The sequence below is a fragment of the Macaca thibetana genome, chromosome 18, assembly GCF_024542745.1.
Source record: "Macaca thibetana thibetana isolate TM-01 chromosome 18, ASM2454274v1, whole genome shotgun sequence".
In the NCBI taxonomy this organism is placed as follows: Eukaryota; Metazoa; Chordata; class Mammalia; order Primates; family Cercopithecidae; genus Macaca; species Macaca thibetana.
The window spans coordinates 23,267,817-23,288,870 of NC_065595.1; the positions used below are offsets into that span (position 1 = coordinate 23,267,817).

The following is a 21,054-nucleotide window of genomic DNA, read 5'->3' on the forward strand; positions in this document are numbered from 1 at the left end:
AATTAAGCAACAGTGTAAGGGACTATTCCAGGGGGGCCGGTGGGGGAAACACATAAAATTTCATTGAATAGCCTGTAAACTGTGGTCAATAGGAGCGGGGTAATGAAAAGAGTTCCCATCAAAAACAAAGACTACTAAAATGACTTTAAAAATGCATACTTAATGTATAGCCCCTGGGATTCCCATTTTATTCCTTCCTGGCTAAACAGGTATGCTAATATTTGTCCTCAATTTAACAAGATATCTTCAATTTCTCTGTCATGTTGTACATTTATTTCATAACTCGCAGGTGGCATTGAGTTCCTAAACACAAAGGTGGCAAATTCCTTCCTCAAATGTATATCTTTAAGATCTATTTCCTGTATGCTAAATACAATTACAGTGAATAAAAACTATGCTAATAGGATTTACTTATATGGCTTCTTCAGATTATAAATTTTCTGTTAAGAATAAGTTTTACAGAAACAGGAAAAATATGAATAGCTTAAATATGGAATCCTAAAGCATCTTAGCATTTGTATGATGTGTTTCTTTCTCCACTGTTCACCCCCAAAATTCAAGAATGGTTGAGATTTGAGTTAGCATACAAAAAATGTTTTTCTCCCATTCTATGTAGTTCAAAAAGAATCTTTCTAATACATGGCACCTATCTGTGTGTCATCAAAGCATGTGTGGTTTCCAGTGACTTTATGCTTCTCTCTGAATGTTTGGTAAACTGTGATGATCCCAGAAAAGCGGTGGGCAGTCTATAATTCACTAATGTCCCTCAGCTGTGGCAGTATGTGATGCTCGCCCGGCCCCTTCAGCAGCTGGGCCGGCACTGCTCCACTGTTCTCTTTCAGAGTAAAGGTCCTGCCACATGAAGGAGGCAAATAGATCAAAATCACAGACCACAACTTAGACAAATGGAAGTCCAACCTTCTAAGAGCACAAGAATTTTTCTGCTCCTTTGTACAGTGGGATTTTCTGCTGTTTCTAACATTTTATCAATCAATATGTACATAACCACACTGATCTAACAAAATTATGAATGCATAAAAAGGATAATATTATATGTTTCTGCTTTTCTCACAATTAGCTCGGGATGGCTCAATCTATGATTCCAATGACGTGCAGTCTCAATTTTCTCTTAAACAGTTCATCATGGATGAACAGTCCATCACCATTATTTAAAAATGTCCTCACATAAGATTTTACCTGCGAACCACTCACCTTTTTAAGGGTGGCATAGCCATATGGTACAGGAGCTGCAAGATGGGAGTTGGGAAACCTGAGTGACAGTCTTGACCCTTTGAGTACCACTGTGACCTCAGCCAAGTTGTTTAATCTGTTTAAACCTTATTTTTACTTAATAGCACATTAGGGGTACTGGATCAGATGATGTTGAAAAAGATTTTCATCTCTAAAATGAAAATCTTTAAATCCCATGACTTTATTCAACATTTATTGTTAGCAAATCACTTGGCAAATGTCATGAGTAAATAGAATAAACATATAATATATGACACAAGTACTCAGGAGTTTACTGATATGTAAATATGGCTTTTACATCCTAGAAGGTACAAAATCTTTGATGAAAATAATTTTTTTTTTGAGATAGGGTCTTGCTCTGTTGCCCAGGCTGGAGTACAGTGGTACAATCACAGTTCACTGTAGCCTTGACCTCTTTGGCTCAAGTGATCTTCCTGCCTCAGCCTCCTAGGTAGCTGGAACTACATGCTCCTATAGCTTTTTTAAATTTTGTAGAGACAGGTTCTCACTATGTTGTCCAGGCTGGTCTCAAACTCCTGGGCTCAAGTGATCCCGCCTCAGCCCCCCAAAGTGCTGGGATTACACATGTGAACCACCATGTCCAGCTGAAAATAATTTTATTAAACATATCTAAAAATCTAAAGTACACTGAAAATTCTGATTATGTACTTTAACAAATTGTTTTAATTCTGTGGATGTTAAGATTTGGAATGCAAGATCGCATAGTGGTAGGAGCTTTGGCTTTTGGAACAAGCTAGACTAGGGTTTGAATCCTATTTTTTTCAGAGACTACAATGTTACTCTGGATAAGAGGCAGCAACTATCTATCAGATTCATTTTTTTCTCATCTGCAAAATGGGGATGATAATGCCTGTTTCTTGAACTTCTGTAGAACAAGTTGAGGACATGGAGATCTGAATGGCACAGAAACTCATAGGTAATAAGCATTCAGTAGGAGGACTGCATCCCAGGCCTCTATATCCCTGCATAAGGCTATGTGATAGGTGCTAAAAGCAAAGAAAAAACTCACTGCAACAATCTTTTCATAAAGTAAAGGCATACCAATCCTTTATCTGACCCTAATCTATTCCCCTGAGATAACTGGGATGGAAATTATGTCTGAGATTTATTCATTTATTTAGAATCAAGGTCTTGTTCTGTCACCCAGGCTGTAGAGTAGTGGTCCAATCACCACTTACTGCAGCCTTGGCCTCCCAGGCTCAAGCCATCCTTCCTCCTCAGCGTCCCAAGTAGCTGGGACTGCAGGTACATACCACCATGCCCAGGTAATTATTTATTTTGTAGAGACGGAGGTCTCGCTATGTTACCCAGGCTGTTTTCAAACTCCTGAGCTTAAGCAGGCCTCCCAAAGTGCTGGGATTACAGGTATGAGCCACCACCTCCATCCACTGTGTTTGAGTTTTACATGGGAGAATCCCACTTTAAGTTCTACAAGAAATTAACAAATAAAATTAGCTAAAAATAGCATTTTCCTCCTTTCACCAGATGTCTGGCATGCCTGTGCTTTCCTACCCCTTTCTTTCGCATGCCCCGTCCTTCCCCTCCTCTCCTCATAATCACTCAAATGACAGAACCAAATGAAACCCCTCCTTGTATCCCCTCTGGTTATGCAGGGTGATTCATTTCACTATGTCCTGAATGTCTACACTTTTTACCTTCCTTCTCACTTTGTGTCATGGTTATTTTGGGGCAGATCTTGTCTTTCCTGTAAGACTGCAACTGTCTTGAAGACATGATCTTTGATTCCAATTTGCAACTACAGAGAATACCTAATGCTCCTTTCACATATTAGTTATTCGATATGCTTGATTAATTAATAAATAGTTAAGATTTGGCAAAATATCTGAAAACATTAGAAAACAACTGTAGATATTTTGATTTCAAAGATGTAAAATTGCATATCATGTTTCTAAAATAAAGGGGTAACCAATTCTGGAAAAAAATACTCTTTTTTTAAGAGTCGTGTCTCGCTGTTACCCATGCTGGAGTGCAGTGGTTCGATCATGGCTCACTGCAACCTTGAACTTCTTGGCTTAAGCAATCCTTCCCTCTCAGCCTCCTGAACAGCTGGGACCACAGGTGTATGCCACATGCCCTGTTAATTTTTTATTTATTTATTTTTTAGAGATGGGTGTCTTCCTATTTTGCTCAGGCTGGTGTCAAATTCCTGGACTCAAGAGATCCTCTCACCTCAACCTCCCAAAGTGCTGAGATTACAAGCACGAGTCACCAAGCCCAGTCAGAAAATACCCTACTCATCGCGAAGCATATACAGTGTTTTAGGAGACCTCTCAGGAGTCAGCTTGGCAGGAGATGTCGGTACATGGGGGAGAGGCAAAAGGGAACTCTGCCATGATATGTGTTCTCCAGACAAGGCAGGGGACCTGACTGGTTGCCCCTCCACAAAACCCTTGCCCTTAGAAACTCACAAGAAAATGAAGAAAGTAGGAAACATTGCTTATGGTTTTTCTTTTTCAATAAATGTGAACTGAAATTTTAAAAAGCACAAGCCTAACATAAAAGCTTCTTCATAAAGCAAGCTTAACATCACAGACAGAGGCAAGGTGGCTGAGCAGTGTTACTGTGTATACAGTAAATCAGGCACAAAAAGGGGCAGCCCAGCAGGGCAGCACAAGGGTAAGATCCACACTTAACCCCCTGCACACATCGCTGCTCCACTTCCCACCATCTCAGGCCTCTGCACCCTCTGCTGAGTGTGTCACGGATGTAACAGGCCATTTTCAATCTAAATCTTGTTATAGATTAATAAGCAAATATTTTCTTGCTTATTATGCAATTTATCATGATGAAAATTACATTGGACTCCTCAAGGCTACATGCTGATACATTCATTTATTCAGAGCTGTGTATAGAAAGTCATACTAATCTTCATGACAGAAAAGGATATAGTAGCAACATTTAAATTGCCTACTGAAAACTTCAGTCTTTGTGTCTGTGAACAAACTACATGTAGATAAGACCTAAGCGCATCTTTATGCTTTCTGGTACAAGCCTAATGTAAATTTATTTAAAAACAAAATCAAACAAACAAACAAACAAACAAAGAAAAAAATACTAACCCTGAATAAAAGCCCATCACTTTTCCTCCCAGGCAACAAAACAGTGCATACTACCGAAATTGTGTTTTGATCAGATTTAAAAATGAGCTCCAAAATTAAGTCAAAGCAAAATTTTAGACAATCAAAAAATGTGAATGTTTCTCAAGACACACCAGGAGAGCTGCAATAACAGAAGCCAGCACTGTTGACGTGTGGCGGGTGTACACGGCAGCTGCAGCCAAGGGGAGGGCAGAGGTTGAAAAGATGTCTGGGGTTTCACGCAAAGGCCAGCTGCCTCATACTATAGGCACAGACTCCTGGGCTCAAATTGCCTCCTAATCCTTCAAGTCCCATTGAGAATCTTCAGGCTTCCTGTATCCAGAAAACTATCCTGCCTACCATTATGCCAAACCGCTCATTCTAGAGTCAGGCAGCTCTTGATCTGCTGAATACAAGGCCCTAACAATGGCATCAGCACCAGTACTTCTGTCACATAGGAAGACATTTCATCTCTTAATATATGCTCACTATTCTAAGCAATTTGCAGATATAAGTTCATTTAATATACCTTAGAAGACAGGTACTTTAATTAGCCCCAACTTGTAGATACAGAGAGGTAAAGTAATTTGCTGGAGGGCATACGGCTAGGGAGATACCGAGGTAAAGTGTAGGACACATGGTAGTATGATAGGAGGGAACTGGGGGGCGGGCAGCAGCTGTTTAGGTTTGAAATGAATGTCCTCTACCAATCACTTTGGGACTTTGGGTTAGCAATGTCTAATCTGTAGACAAAGCCACAGAGTTCCATTCTAGCCTTCAGTTGCTCCTCTGATCTCTACTTTCTGAGCATAGAGCAGTCAGTAGAAAACTATGGACCCAAAGCATGCCAGAACTTAAGGGAATGGCAAAGCAAAGGGCTAAGAACTCTACTTTTAAAAAAAGTTAACAAGGACAAGAATGAAACACCATTCATTGAGAAAATCCAAGTGGTGGTAACATTTTCGTTAAGGGAGGCATTATGGGACAGTTCAAGAATTCCAACCACTTCATACCCACTGGGATGATTATACTAAAAAAATTAAAAAGAGAGAAAGAAAGAAAAAACAAGTGTTAGCGAGGCTGTAGAGAAAATGGAACTCTTGTGCACTGCTGGTGGGAAAACAGTCTGGTGGTTCCTCAATAAGTTAAACATGGAATTATCAGATGACCTAGAAATTCTACTCCTACGTATCTACTCAAAGAAATGAAAACAGGTGTTCAAATATTTATGCACGAATGTTTATAGCAGCTATATTCACAAGAGCCAAAAGGCAGAAACAACCCAATTGTCCATCAACAGGTAAATGGATTAACTATATGTGATATAACCATGAATGGAATGTTATTCAGCCATAAAAAGCAACAGATCACTATGATATGCCACAACATGAATGGACCTTGAAAGATACCATGTCAGTGAAGAAGCCAGTCACAAAGGACCACAGTTTGTATGGTTCTGTTTATATGAGATATGCAGAATAGGCAAATTCACAAAGACAGAAAGAAGAGTAATGGTTGCCAGGGCCTGGTGAAGTGGTAACAGGGGAGGACTGCTTACTGGGCTTGGGGCTTCCATTCAGGATGAATTCTGTGGGGGCTAAACAGTGTTAACAGTTGCACAACACTGTGATTATATTTAATGCCACGGAATTATACACTTTAAGATGGCTACAGTGGTAAATTTCATGATATGTGTATTATACATCAAAAGGAAACAAAAGAACTCTTTGCAGGAATCAGGAGACTGAGTTTCCAAACCAACAGTAATCTCCACCACCAACAGGACCCCCTGCCTCATCAGTCCTAGTCAGTAGGTCACCACGTGTGTTTCCCACCTATTTCACTTTAGCAGCTCCTTCAGTTCATCTTCCTCTTGTAGAACTCTCTCGTCTTTGCTTCCCTGGATCACCGCCACCTCCTCATGGCTGGTCTTTTACTGTGTTTAAGTGAAACCTCAATGAAGTTGATTTAAAGGCTAATATGAGTGTGCAGGAGCAATTCCCCAATTTGGCCATGTATGCTGGCCATAATCATTTCTGATCAAGTATCAAGTATTTAATATATATATCATTTTCCTTATAAACTATATTACACTATTATTAGCAAGTAATACTTCATGGTATAACAAGTACAATTGGAAAACTATGTCACATCTCATTCACTGGCTCAGGGCTAAATCTCAATTGTATTAAAATTCTAGAAACATGCTTCCTTTTCATTGTCCATATTCAAAACTTCACATACGGAGACCTTTGTCTATTCTTTGTCTATTAAACATGCACAATCTCTATAGAATGATCAATAAGCCCACCAAAAAAGCCCCTAAAACAAAGAACAGTGACAAATCAAATTAACTGGGATCTGCACATACTTGGCAAGTTGTTTCTCGGCATCGGCACAAAGTTCCAGAAGCCCCATCAGAACAGCGGACACATCCATGTAAGGCTCCCAAACGGTGAACCCGCGTCCAATCAGATCAATGGCTGTTCTTCGGATAGTGCTGTGTGGAGGAAGTTTGGGGCTTGGAGGCTGTAGCAGAAGAAACGTCAGTGCCTTGCCTGAAATGACAGAATACAATGCAGAGCATGAAGGGAATTTTATTTTTGTAATCTTTTCTTTTGAAGCATACTTTCCAAATACAATCCATTTTTGATTTTTTTAACTGAAAAAGGTTTTGAACCTCAAGACTACACAAGATCTTAAATAAATGGTTTGCTCAGCCACATTCTTTGAAAAGTTAGGCTATATTATTTCATACCATATTCTAAAGTGTTTTAATTACATATTATATGTAAATGGGTATATATAATTTCAAAACATATCAATGATCTTAAATTCCAAACAATGCTTCTCCCTAACTCAGGGTTCTACAAAATGGAGATGGTTTCAAATAATGTAATACGGTATTTCTTAACCTTTCTTCTGCATCTAACACAGTTCATATGTAAAATACTCCCCCTCATAACACCTCTCATTACAGGCACATTGCAATGAAGGATGGAGAACGTAGAACACGTAGTCTGAAAAAGCTTCCCTCCCAAAGCATCTATTTTCCTCTATATTCTGGTGTATGTACTGATATAGTACAATTATGTCAAGGGTGTGGTAAGTTCTTCACATGATTTTGCTAAACATGTTAATAGTTCAGTATTATTTCTAAATCTGATGAGATGACCTAGATCTTTTTTTTTTTTTTTTTTTTTTTTTGAGACGGAGTCTTGCTGTGTCTCCCAGGCTGGACTGCAGTGGCGTGATCTCGGCTCACTGCAAGCTCCGCCTCCCGGGTTCACGCCATTCTCCCGCCTCAGCCTCCCAAGTAGCTGGGACTACAGGCGCCCGCCACCACGCCTGGCTAGTTTTTTGTATTTTTAGTAGAGACGGAGTTTCACCATGTTAGCCAGGATAGTCTCGATCTCCTGACCTCGTGATCCACCCGCCTCGGCCTCCCAAAGTGCTGGGATTACAGGCTTGAGCCACCGCGCCCGGCCGAGATGACCTAGATCTTAATAATAAACAGGTATTCCTTTATGTTGAGGATGAGGCTGACAATTTGTATACTTACGTCTAATGGCTATTAAGCCACAACACTTCATCTACTTCAGAAGGCATTTTGAGATTTAAAAAAGAAAAACAGCAGGGGCTATGAAAAGCAAGTTGTAATTTAGAAGAGTTTTTGTTTGTTTGTTTTTTGAGAGAAGAAAGAAAACAGTTCCTAAGTCACAGAACAGTACAGCATACTGATTAAGAGGAACACATGCTTCAGGTTTAAGACAGGAAATTAATCATGGTTCCCTAACTCACTGGGGGCAGGCCTAGGAAGGTACTCACTGAGCCTGACTTTTCTCACACTATAGTGCTTAGTCTGAATACCTATTACACATGGCTCTTTTCTAAATGAAGAAAATGGCACATAAACTTTAGTACATCACATCCAACCAACAAAAGCATATCATAATTTTTATATTATAGTCAATTGTTAAATGAGAATGGATTGAAATGGAAAGGAAGAGAAGGGAAGAGTATTGTAAAGCCAGGATAAGAGTCAGTGGATACACTGAAAAGTAGTGATTCTGAATTTCTTCTCAGTCACGGAACCCTTCAAGAATCTGATGAAAGCCATCAGTCCTTTCCCCAGGAAACTACACACACAGTCATACCCATCAAATTCTGCAGAAGAATGTCAAGGCGGCCATAGATTGTGGGTTAACAATTCCTGCAGTTAAACTAAACAACATCCCAAAATTCATACTTCATATGTGTATTTGTAAATGTTACTCTTGTATTTAACCATATAATTATAATATATAAAGCTTCACGTTTTACTTTTGGATCAGAAAAATAATAAACTCCTTTAAAAAAGGTAACACACAGTTTTCTAGTTTCTGCCAGCACATACATGTCCTTTTATCACATGAAATGCTCCTATTTTTAAATACAAGCATTTCCCTTTTCCTCAGTAAGTCTGTCAGTTCCTTGAGGGTAGTAACTGTGTTTCACATAACCCTGCATCTTCTAAACCACCAACCACAGTGCTTTGCACACATTATTTACATAAATGAAAAACAGGTTTGCCTTTACTGTCAGAATATTTCCAATACAGCTCCCTGCCCCAGTTTGTCAGAATGATATTTCAAAATGTCTAGAAATCTACCATTTTCCTGTTTATTTTTTACTTCTTGGAAGTCGTAAGAGCTACAGAAAAACTCCAACTGCTATTCTCTGCAGACATCCTGAAACACCAGCAGCCATGGCTTCCACTCTAAGCAATAATGCTCCCTGGAGCTGCATCCTTGCTAAGTAATACCGCAAAAGGAGGTAAATCCTAAGTACAATGTTTTACAGCATTTCAGTCATCAGTTTCCTTAGTGGCACTTTACCATTTTTGTATTCATTATAGATGGGAGTATACAGGCAACACTAGAGACCTCACTGATTCCTAAGGGCCTCTGTGTTGGGAGCTCTGGAGGAAGTTTCCTCACCACTCTGGACAATTTTGTCCTGAGAGTGAAAATACACACTAAGTGGTCGATAGCTTGATATTTTCCAGCACTGTTCTGACAAAGTGGGAAGGACAGCATAGGGGAACTGATCACTTGCACTTGGATGAAATGACAGAAAAGCGTTCTCCCTTTCGGCCTCCTTTCGGAAGACCCTGGCTCTACAAGGGCCACAAGAGTGCCTGCTGCTCCTCTGTCAAGCATGGCCTCACTGTGAGAATGCGTGGCTCAGCAGAAAACACAGGGTCTCTAGAGCACCACTGTACCTTCTCTTAAATCATTTTCTATTTCACTCAACGATCTCATAAGTAAAATTCCCCTACAGCATCTCTCCTTCTTTAGTTCAAATTATAGTCTCCAAGTAACATAAAGATCCCTATGGTTTTGGCAGGGCAGTTTTTACAGCTCTGGCAGGCCACGTGAGGGCATTAAAAGCAGAGAGGAAAATGGGCTACTCTACACACAAATTTCAAATCTACTGGTAGGAATATGATGTTTTCTCTTTTTCAGGGAGCTGTTCTGGAATTACGAAGATGTACAAATGTTAAAACTCCCTATCTATTTCGGACAACTTTTCCCAAACAAAACATGTAAATAACAGTGTGAAAAAGGATTTTCAAGTTAAACCTTTAGATTTCTAGCCCTGGTGATTAATAGGAAGCATATTACTTTTCTGCTACTAGCAGTAATGACAATGATGTTCTGAAGGAATAATCTGGGATGCCTATGACTTCAAACTTCTTAATAATCTATTTTTTATACTAATATTAAGAAACCAGCCTTTAAAAAATATTATATAATAGAAAGATATAGAAAAATTTATTCCTTTCTTAACTTTTATTGTATCCTCTAATTTAGGGATTTTCTACTTTATAATTACATATGACATAGGTTCTCTCAACATGGATCAAAGAGGATCAAATGCTGAAATCAAGATAATGATAGTGTCTTCCCTCTTGATAAAGTCTTAAGACAGAATTTCATGAATTTTGCCTCCCATAATTTTTCTTAACTGGTTGGTATTGAGTAAAAATTGTATATTTTAATCTGTATAAGGTAGAATCTAACTTTGTAGAAAATAAATATTTCCTTATTTTATATAAATGGACCACTATTCTACAGTATCTCATTGAAAAGGCAAGGTGGGGAATGATGCTACCATTGACCATTATCGCCAATCCCTTCTTCTTAAAGGTTCTCCAGTGACGGTTTTAAAAAGTTCAGCTAACTGGCCTGGCATTCAGTCAAGGATTTTCGCATTTGGTGCCAACCCATCAACTCAAATATTCATGTAATACCTATGAATTGCATATTGCTACACTCTACTATGTGCTAGGAAAAAAAGGGAGAATAAGACTCAGTTCTTTCCACTAAGGAAATTCAATCTAATTCAGGAGCAGGAGCAAACAGGCAATTTAAATATATTGGGAATTGTGTTATAATTTTTATAAGCACAAGATAATAAGACAGAGCTTAACAGAGGCACTTAGCCTCATCTTGGGGGGTACAAGAAGGTTTCCAGAGGAAGGTGATCTTTATGCCACAACCTTAAAAATAAGTAGGAATTAGCCACTTAAAGGAGAAGGGAAAGAAAACATTCCAGGCAGAGGAAAGAGCGTATGTAAAGACCAGGAAATAAGAGAGAACATGGCAAGATCACAGGGTTACATGTAGTACAGCATGGCTAGAAACTGTGTGTACGTATGGTTGGGGAAAGGGTAAATGGGTGAAGGGGAGAAGAGGGCAGGGGGGATAAAGTATAACAGTGAAACAAAAGGCAAGACAGGTTATTACAGCTCCAGGACAAAGGGCCCTATATGCCATGCTAAGGAGTTTGTTTATTCCGGTGATAATAAGAAACCATTACAAAGTTTTAAGCAAAGGAGAGATTTGATCACATTTTGTTTTAAAAAGATCAATATTTGAGGTGTCATGTGATTAGAAAAGGGCAAGTGCCGGCCGGGCGCGGTGGCTCATGCCTGTAATCCCAGCACTTTGGGAGGCCGAGGTGGGTGGATCATGAGGTCAGGAGATCAAGACCATCCTGGCTAACATGGTGAAACCCTGTCTCTATTAAAAATACAAAAAAATTAGCCGGGTGTGGTGGCGGGCACCTGTAGTCCCAGCTACTTGGGAGATTGAGGCAGGAGAATGGCGTGAACCCAGCAGGCGGAGCATGCAGTGAGCTGAGATCGCGTCACTGCACTCCAGCCAGGGCAACAGAGCAACAGAGCAACAGAGGAAGACTCCGTCTCAAAAAAAAAAAAAAAAAAAAAAGACAAGAAAAGAAAAGAGCAAGTGCCCTTTTTATTCTGATCTTCTCATCCCCAGTCAAATGGGATTAATTAGAATCAAAGAATTTCTGAATGGAAAGACCTTTAGAAAAATCTGGTATATTTCTATGTTCTATGAGATAACAGAACCATAGAGGACAAGTGGTTAGGTGTAGCTCTGGGTAAGGAGTTGAGTGTCTGTGGCCCCGACAATGTGTAATAACCAGTATACAACTTATATCTTTGCGACCATGTTGTATTCATGACACTACCAACTATGGATTCAGAACTATATCTACAACCAATCTCAAGTCCACTTTCTCCTCCTTCTGAAATAATTTCAGCTGCTGTTACGAGCATCTCCCCAAAACAGAAGATTAAGTAATGTTTTATCTTTTCTTAAACAATGAGTTTTTGTCACTGAAGCAACACATAACAATACCAAGGTTCCTATAATTGTCTTCGCTCTAACTTAGTTGCATCATGGCCACAAAATGGTTAATTCCACATCCAGCACAGCATCCACTTCCCAGGCAGGAAGTGGGAGAAGGGTGAAGGACAAAAGGACATGTGTCAGTTAAGTCTAGCTCCTTTTAAAGTCTAATTACATATTTCATTGGCCAGAATTATACCATATAATAATTCCCTACTTTCAAGGGAGCATGGGAAATGCAGTCTGTCAGCTGGACATATTGCCACTTTCAACAAAACTGAGGCTTTGTGACCTGGAAGGGAAGAATTGTACGGGGTAGGTAGCTACCAATTTCTACTGCATCTTCCCTGCTTATGTTAGAATGAAATTCTTCCTTTTAATATGGCAATTACTGCGCACACACTGAACAAACACAAATTTACTATCTTTTGGTGTTTATTCTATTGCTTAAAGCTATTTTTATTTATTTACTAATTTACCTTTCATACTTGCTAAATAGGTAAGTTCCTTGGGCCAAATGAGATTCAAGAAAAATACTTTTATGTTAGGCCTAAGGCTTAGCACAGTGCTTTCTACTCAATAAGAACTTAATATATAATTGTTGCTTTGGTAAATGCTGAAAATTACTTTATACCATATGTGCCTAGCACAGTCAAAATTATGCACAGGTCAGAAATTTCCAAGAGTCTGCTACAAACTTGTTTTGAACAATGGCAAAGTTTCCACAGTTATATGGTGAAATATGAAAAATATAAACAATGTACTAAGTCTTTTTCCTAAAGTTATATTTATTCAATGTAAAGGAGTGCTTATTCTGAGATATGGTCTTACTATTTTGGTGAGGTTATATTCTTACTACTGTTTTTGGTGAATATATTTTTTTAATAGAGTGGTATTCTCTAATGTTTATAAAAAACAAAATTAAAAAATTGAAATAGTACTAATAAATGCCGTCATATTTTATTTTTAGAAATTGTACTGGTCCATGATATCCAAAAGACTGGAAATCATTGCCATTTGTAATAAATGTACTGTCCTGGGGGAACTAAAGGGCACCTTCTCTATATAAGTAACACAAGCACAAAGACCTTTTACTAGTCACTGACTCTTGATTGAGAATGTCAAGAGACTCCTAACTCAACTTGTTACAGGGTGGGATTCAGCATTATTCATGTCAATCTGGGGCCATCTTCAAGATTAAGTTATCAAATTATTCGTGTTTCTTACCTATAAGCTAGGTGAGCAGTAGAGATACTGCAGCAGCTTTATAGTGAGAATTTAGTGTGTAACATCTCAGCACCACCCCTGTATGTCTGGCCAAATGCACAAATAAACTACTGAAATGCAGACAGACTCAGAACACTAGAGAACAAATCAAAATGAAACAAAATCCTTTAAAAAGCAGAAAACACTTAAAATCCAGCAATGGATACATCACAATGAACTTAGACCCTCTGGCTGTTGAGAAATGAATTCTGTTGTTATGTTGTCAAGAATAATAATAGCTCATATTTTAATGCTATTAATTCATATCAAATTTTTAATTTTCTTAAGAGTCCCAACTTGAATCGTACTTTTTTTTTTTTTTTAAGGTGCTATGAGGTGATATGAAAGAGCAAAGCTGCAAGAAAATATTTACACTTTGCTGTAACAGCAAAATGCTAAAAAGAAGAAAAGGATTGGGGCAAAGAGAGCAAAATAAAGCCTATGTAAGCTGTGGTTAAACAGATGACAATATTATACTATGGGTAACTTGTTGCTCTGGCAAGATGAATATTGTTCAATCATGAGCTGACCAAAGACAAATGCCAATGTTGAAAACTTTTGTAGTATCTGGCTATGTATGATGGTCAGTCCTTTTAAAAGCTATAACACACACCCACACACATGCATGCACACACATTTGTTCTCTCTTATTACTTAGAATAGCTTAATGAATTTCTTTTTTGGAACATTTATTTATCCTTATCACAAAGCACAGACTCAATTTATTAACACACCCTACATTTATTGAATACCTGTTATAGGAAAACACATCATTAACTATAAAGAAACATAGTTACATATTTTTAGAAGCATCACGTATCATTTTTAGCATAATTTGTTTGATAAATAACACTTTCATATTGCTATTTCACTTTTTTCCTCTCTTATATTTCTAGAACAAGGGTAGGGACTGCATCTGATAGTAGTACCTTCAGTTCACAGCACATACACAACAACAGACCCACAGAACACGGACTTCTTTTTTTTTTTGAGATGGACTGTCACCCTGTCACCCAGCCTGGAGTGCAATGGTGCGATCTCAGCTCACTGCAACCTCCGCCTCCCGGGTTCAACAGATTCTCCTGTCTCAGACTCCCAAGTAGCTGGGATTACAGGCATGCGCCACCATGCCTGGCTAATTTTTTGTATCTTTAGTAGAGACAGGGTTTCATCATGTTGGCCAGGCTGGTCTCGAACTCCTGACCTCGTGATCCGCCTGCCTCACCCTCCCAAAGTACTGGGATTACAGGCATGAGCCACCACGCCCGGCTAATTTTTGGTATATTTAGTAGAGATGGGGTTTCGCATGTTGGCCCGGCTGATCTTGAACTCCTGACCTTGTGATCTACCTGCCTCCGGCCTCCCAAACAGAACACGGACTTCTTTTAATCACTAGAATTATTTTATTCATTTAAAACACATATACGCAGAGTAAACTGCCAGTGGGTATACTAATAGAATACCAGAGGTGCCTCACACCTTTATTTTCTTATAACCACAGATGCAACCAAGACATTAATCATGCAGATTTTTAAAAAAATAGTTTCTATTTGTGCAGAAAAGGCACAAAATAATTAAGGATTTTAAAAGTTGTAAAAAACTAGTGACATTGTTTCCAGTCTTCCATTTGTAATTTTTATTTCCTTTTTAAAATTTCTGTCTAACTTCTGGATTAAGAAAATGTGGCACATATACACCAGGGAATACTATGCAGCCATAAAAAAGGGTGAGTTCATGTCCTTTGAAGCTGGAAACCATCATTCTGAGCAAACTGTCACAAGGACAGAAAACCAAACACCACATGTTCTCACTCATAGGTGAGAATTGAATCATGAGAATACCTGGACACAGGGTGGGGAACATCACACACCGGGACCTGTCGTGGGGTGGGGGAAGTGGGGAGAGATAGCATTAGGAGATATACCTAATGTAAATGGTGAGTTAATGGGTGCAGCACACCAACATGGCACACGTATACCTGTGTAATAAACCCGCACGTTGTGCACATGCACCCTAGAACTTAAAGTATAATAATAATAAAAATGGTTTAAGTTTTCCCCTGATGCTTCCCTTTAAACCCGAAGACCTCATAGGAATCTGTGGTTACCTGCAGGAAGTTTCTAGAACCAGCTATCATAAGCCCTCATAAACCGCCGGTACACCCATTAGAAAACAGTGACAGGCAGTGGATTACTGAGGAGGCTGACAGGGAAATGTGGACGGATGGCACACAGGAAGCAGGAGGGGAGAAGCCCTCCATGATGAAGGGTCCTTTGCTAAAGGCAAGGGGACTTGGATTGAATGACAACCAATGCTAACGGAAGACCATTGGCCAGAGAGAGGAGCTTTTAGGATTAGAAATTAAAACAGAGTCAAACCATGTTTACTAGGGAGAATAACATTTTCTTACTAGAATTATTACAAAACCAGAGAGTATTAGAGAATTTTTCAAACACCCGAGGGATAATTCATGACTATTACTGCTGTCTGCTGGTAGGAAACACAAATAATTACTTTCTCAGGCTTTGGTCACTCTTAGGCTAGTCAACTAGCCTAGTTAAGACAATTTCATTCCTCATACTTAAAAGGAAATCATGAATGAAGAAATAGCCACTGCCGGTTGCTGGATCTGAATAGTGAAGAAGGGGGAAAAGATCATATTTAAAAAATACTTTAATTAATAGCTCAATTACAACCAAATTCCTATGGGAGAACATATTATATGCACTTTAAACCAAATGAATTTATGATGATTTATGCCATTACAATGAGTGCAAAATGAATTAATAATGATTGGCCACTTATTTCAAAGTGTAACCAAGTGAATGAAGCCTTTTCTCACTTGCTAACGTCCATCAAAGAACAAGGATGGCAGAGTGCCATCCAGAATTCTATTCCTTTGCTTTATACACATCTTGACTTAATCAAAAATAATTCCAAGGCCGGGCGCGGTGGCTCAAGCCTGTAATCCCAGCACTTTGGGAGGCTGAGACGGGCGGATCACGAGGTCGGGAGATCGAGACCATCCTGTCTAACACGGTGAAACCCGTCTCTACTAAAAATACAAAAAACTAGCCGGGCGTAGTGGCGGGCGCCTGTAGTCCCAGCTACTCGGGAGGCTGAGGCAGGAGAATGGCGAGAACCCGGGTGGCGGAGCTTGCAGTGAGCCGAGATCGCGCCACCGCACTCCAGCCTGGGTGACTGAGCAAGACTCCGTCTCAAAAAAAAAAAAAAAAAAAAATAATAATAATAATAATTCCAAGATGCCCATTATTTTTGAATATGGAATAATTAAGAAACATTTCTATAACTAGAAGCTTTGTGTTAATGCAATTATTAAAAATTGCTTTCAAACTTTTTATAGCATTAGGAGATATACCTAATGTAAATGGTGAGTTAATGGGTACAGCACACCAACATGGCACACGTATACCTGTGTAATAAACCTGCACGTTGTGCACATGCACCCTAGAACTTAAAGTATAAAAATAAGTCATTTCTTTTAATGACTTAAAAGAAATCCACAAAATAAGTGGATTTTATTTTGCATAAAATAAGTCATTTCTTTTAATAGAAAGCATAAAATAACTGTTAAATTAAGAAATTAATAAAAATATTTTAAATTCATTAACATCAGTTTAATCAAAATAGTCTTCAAAGTAGTTAGCTATTTCCTGTCCTATAATCAGAAGAGTATAAAATCCAAATTCTCTTTGATTTAAAGCACTTTTTTCTTATCTACTGAATTTCAAATTAACTAAGTTGTGTCATGTAGGGAAATGTAATCTCATTTTGCTTTCGGTATAATGTATTTTGGATGGCAGACCCAAATAGGAGATTGTCTTAGCTTCCTATAAATAAGCAAAAGGATGCTACATAATGCATGTAGCCTTCTACCTAGGGAAGGTAAAACGTGCTGATTGTTTGACGGTCAGGGCACCAGCAATAAAGAAGTAAATAACAGAAACAGATGTTTATGAGGTCAAAGAGGTGGGTGTTAAAAAAATCCATTAATCTACTAAATCTTTACTTGAATAGTCCGAACACTTCTATATCCCCTTCCCAAAAGAGGGAGGACTATTGAATGGCATGAGTGAAAGAAATGGAGGGAGGGAGGGTAGGAGGGAGGGAGACAGACAAGAGAACAGCCGGGTTTCAGTTCTAGCTTGAGCACCTATTAGCTGAATGATCCTATTATTCATTTAGTATTTACTGACTGCCTGCTGTGTACCAGGCCCTATTTTAAGTGCAGATTTACAAAAGTCTATGCTCTTCTGAAGCTTACTTTCTAGTCGGGACATACAAACCAAATAAACAAATATATCAAGTGGCACTAAGTACTGTGAAGGAAAATAAAGCAGAGTAAGATCCTGGAAAGTGACAGACAGGGAAGGACTCTGCAGAAGGTGACATTTGAACAAAGACTTGAGTGAGATGAAAGAGAACCATGTGAGTATCTGTGGGAGAAGCACGAAGGGCCCTGAGGCAGGAGCCTGCCTGGGATCTCTGAGGGACAGCAAAACATCCAGTGTGGCCGGATGGCAGTGAACAAGGCAGAGACTGGTAGGACATGAAGTCACAGAGGTAGCTGTGGGACGGATCATGCTGGGTCTTGTAAATGTGGGGTTTTATTCTAAGTGTCATGAGAAACTTGTGGAAGGTTATGTGGAGGGCAGCGATGCAGACTGCTTTCAACTTGAAAGCAGCTGGGTCCTGTGTACGGAATAGACTGTAGTGGGGCAAGAGTAAAATTAGGGAGGCCTACTGAGAGGCTCCCAGTGGCTCAGGCAAGACAGAATGCTGGGCTGGACTATAACAGTAGTCATGGAGTAGTGAGAACTGTCCGAATAGTGGATTTTTAATTTTATTGTTTTGGGACAGGGTCTCACTTTGTCACCCAGGCTGCAGTGCAGTGGTGCGATCACAGCTCACTGTAGCCTATACCTCCCGGGACTCACATGATCCTCCCACCTTAGCTTCCTGAGTACCTGGGACTAAAGGTGCACACCACCACACCCGGCTAATGTTTATTTTTTTGTAGAGATGGGGTCTCACTCTGTTGCCAGGCTGGCCTCAGACTCCTGGGCTTGAGTGATCCTCCCCCCTAAGCCTCCCAAAGTGCTCGGATTACAGTCATGAGTCACTGTTTCTGGTCTGAATTCTAGATTAAAAACATTTTTTTTTTAAAGATAGAGTGGACAGGATTAACTTAGGGATTAGATGTAGTCACGACAGAAAGAGAGGAAGTATGATTCCAAAAAATTGAACATAAACAATTAGGTGAATGGTGGTGACATTTAGTAAAACAATAAGAGAGAAGAAGAGTTTCTTTTTGTTGTTGTTTTGAAGCAAGGGACAGTTATCCAAAGTTTAGTTTTGGGACATTTCAAACTTTAGATACACATCAAACATTTAAGGGTGGGTGTCGGCTAAGTCACTGGATACACAAATCTGGAGACCAATATAGAAACCAGCACTAGAATTAAAATGAGGCTGGGTACAGTGGCTCATGCTTGTAATCCCAGCTGTCAGGCCTCTGAGCCCAAGCCAAGCCATCGCATCCCCTGTGACTTGCACCTATACGCCCAGATGGCCTGAAGTAACTGAAGAATCACAAAAGAAGTACAAATGCCCTGCCTCGCCTTAACTGATGACATTCTCCACAAAAGAAGTGAAAATGGTCGTTCCTTGCCTTAAGTGATGACATTATCTTGTGAAATTCCTTTTCCTGGCTCATCCTGGCTCTAAAAGCTCCCCCACTGAGCAGCTTGTGACCCCCACTCCTGCCCTCCAGAGAGCAACCCCCCTTTGACTGTAATTTTCCTTTACCTACCCAAATCCCATAAAACGGCCCCACCCTTATCTCCCTTTGCTGACGCTCTTTTCGGACTCAGCCCGCCTGCACCCAGGTGAAATAAATAGCCATGTTGCTCACACAAAGCCTGTTTGGTGGTCCCTTCACACGGACACGCATGACACCAGCACTTCAAGAGCCTGAGGTGAGAGGAGCGTTTGAGCTCAGGCAAACAAGACCAGCCTGGGCAACAAAGTGAGACCCTGTCTCTACAAAATATTCTTTAAAAAAATTAGGCATGGTGTGTGTAACTGCAGTCCCAGCTACCTGGGAGGCTGAGGTAAGAGGATCCCTTGAGACCAGGAGGTAGAGGCTACAGTGAGCTATGATCGCACCACTGCACTCCAGCCTGGGTGACAGAGTGAGACCGTTTCAAAAAAAAAAAAAAAATTTAAAATTAAAAAATACATGTACAGATGACTCAGAGGCCATGGAACTGGATGTGATACCTAGAGAATTAATGTAGATACTGAAGAACTTCTATAGGTTGAAAAGCAATGTCAAGACTGAGTACAAGTGGCCAATGAGGTGGCTGAAAAGCAGGAGATGATGTCACTGAAACCAAGTGAAGAAAGTGTCAAGGTTTAACATAGTTGGAATTATCATATGCTACCCAGAGCCTGAGACAAGGGCTGAGAATCACTTATTGGATTTGGCAATTTAGAAGCCACTGGTTACCTCATGAAAAGATTTTAGTGGCGTGAAAGGCAGGAAAACCTGGTTGAAGCAAATTCAGGAAAGAATGGTAGCTGAGAAAGCAGACAAGGTAAATTTAGTCAGAGATGTACATAATTATACAGCTCTCCTGTGACAATGATTTCTTACGGCTACTGACAATTTGGTGTCATATATATATATCTCTCTCTCCAGTGAGCTCAATTCAGAGATCGCTCATTAATAATGATGTTAATCTTGGTGTTCATGTAACCTTCCATAGCAAGAGAACGGTAGATGAAATGGGTCTGAGTGTCTCTGGTTTATGTGACACGGATTTCTCACTAAAAATAAAGTAGCAGTCCATGTTCTATCCATTGCTTCTACCAGCCTCCTCTGGGCCTGATCGCCTCCAGGAATCAACCAATCAGAGTGAGTCTCTGGCCTTCCCAGGGATAAAACTCACCTAACACTCCAGCTTCACTCACTTACTTCTGATTTCTACAGGAATGCATCTTCACCCTTTCTGGTCGCCCATACACCATTAAACATCCGTGAAGGGGGGCTTGCCAAATAGATTCCAGGGTTCTGATGGTGTCGATGTATCTCCCCAAAGTAATTAACTTACCACTCAGTCAAAGGCTCATGCTCAGTTTTTTATCCATTTGCACTAACGTAGAGAGTTAAAAATTAAAGTATTATTAAACAGTACATAAAACCCAAACAATGACATTCTCCAAAGAAATGCCATTAATGTCAACCAAAAATATGGCAAGAAACTGAAAAGAAGTATTTCATTATAACTTCATAATTGTCTCTTCTTTTAAATAAGTCACATAAGCTAATTAAGTAAGCTATCATTACAAGATAAATCTCAAAGTAATTTTATAGGTAGTCCAGTGGAGATTAAAATCATATGAAAAATTACTTGACCTCTTTTCTAATAACCACAGAAAGGATTCAACTGGAACAAGGAATTGCTGAGTGTTAACCCTTTAGGAACACATACTCAAAGGCCCCAGATAAGTATGCCTTTGGTGGACACTAAATACTCAGTACACTGTGATATGGATACTAGAGTAAGTGTAGGAGAAATAAATTCAGAATTGTTTTACATGTTGGTAAATGGACAAATACTGACATTCTCAATACAAGCACTTTAAATGTTTCCTTTCCACACATTTATTTTATTGAAATTGAGTAAGGG

General features: G+C 39.4%; 1 protein-coding gene across 2 annotated transcripts in view; it reads right to left on the reverse strand.

Moving 5' to 3' along the window:
• Positions 1–21,054, reverse strand: part of WDR7 (WD repeat domain 7) — a 389,130-nt gene that overhangs the window by 99,057 nt on the left and 269,019 nt on the right. For both annotated transcript variants that reach the window (XM_050767826.1, XM_050767825.1), the window contains one exon: positions 6,742–6,928. In XM_050767826.1, coding sequence (XP_050623783.1) covers positions 6,742–6,928 — 187 coding nt within the window. The remainder of the gene's footprint in view (positions 1–6,741; positions 6,929–21,054) is intronic.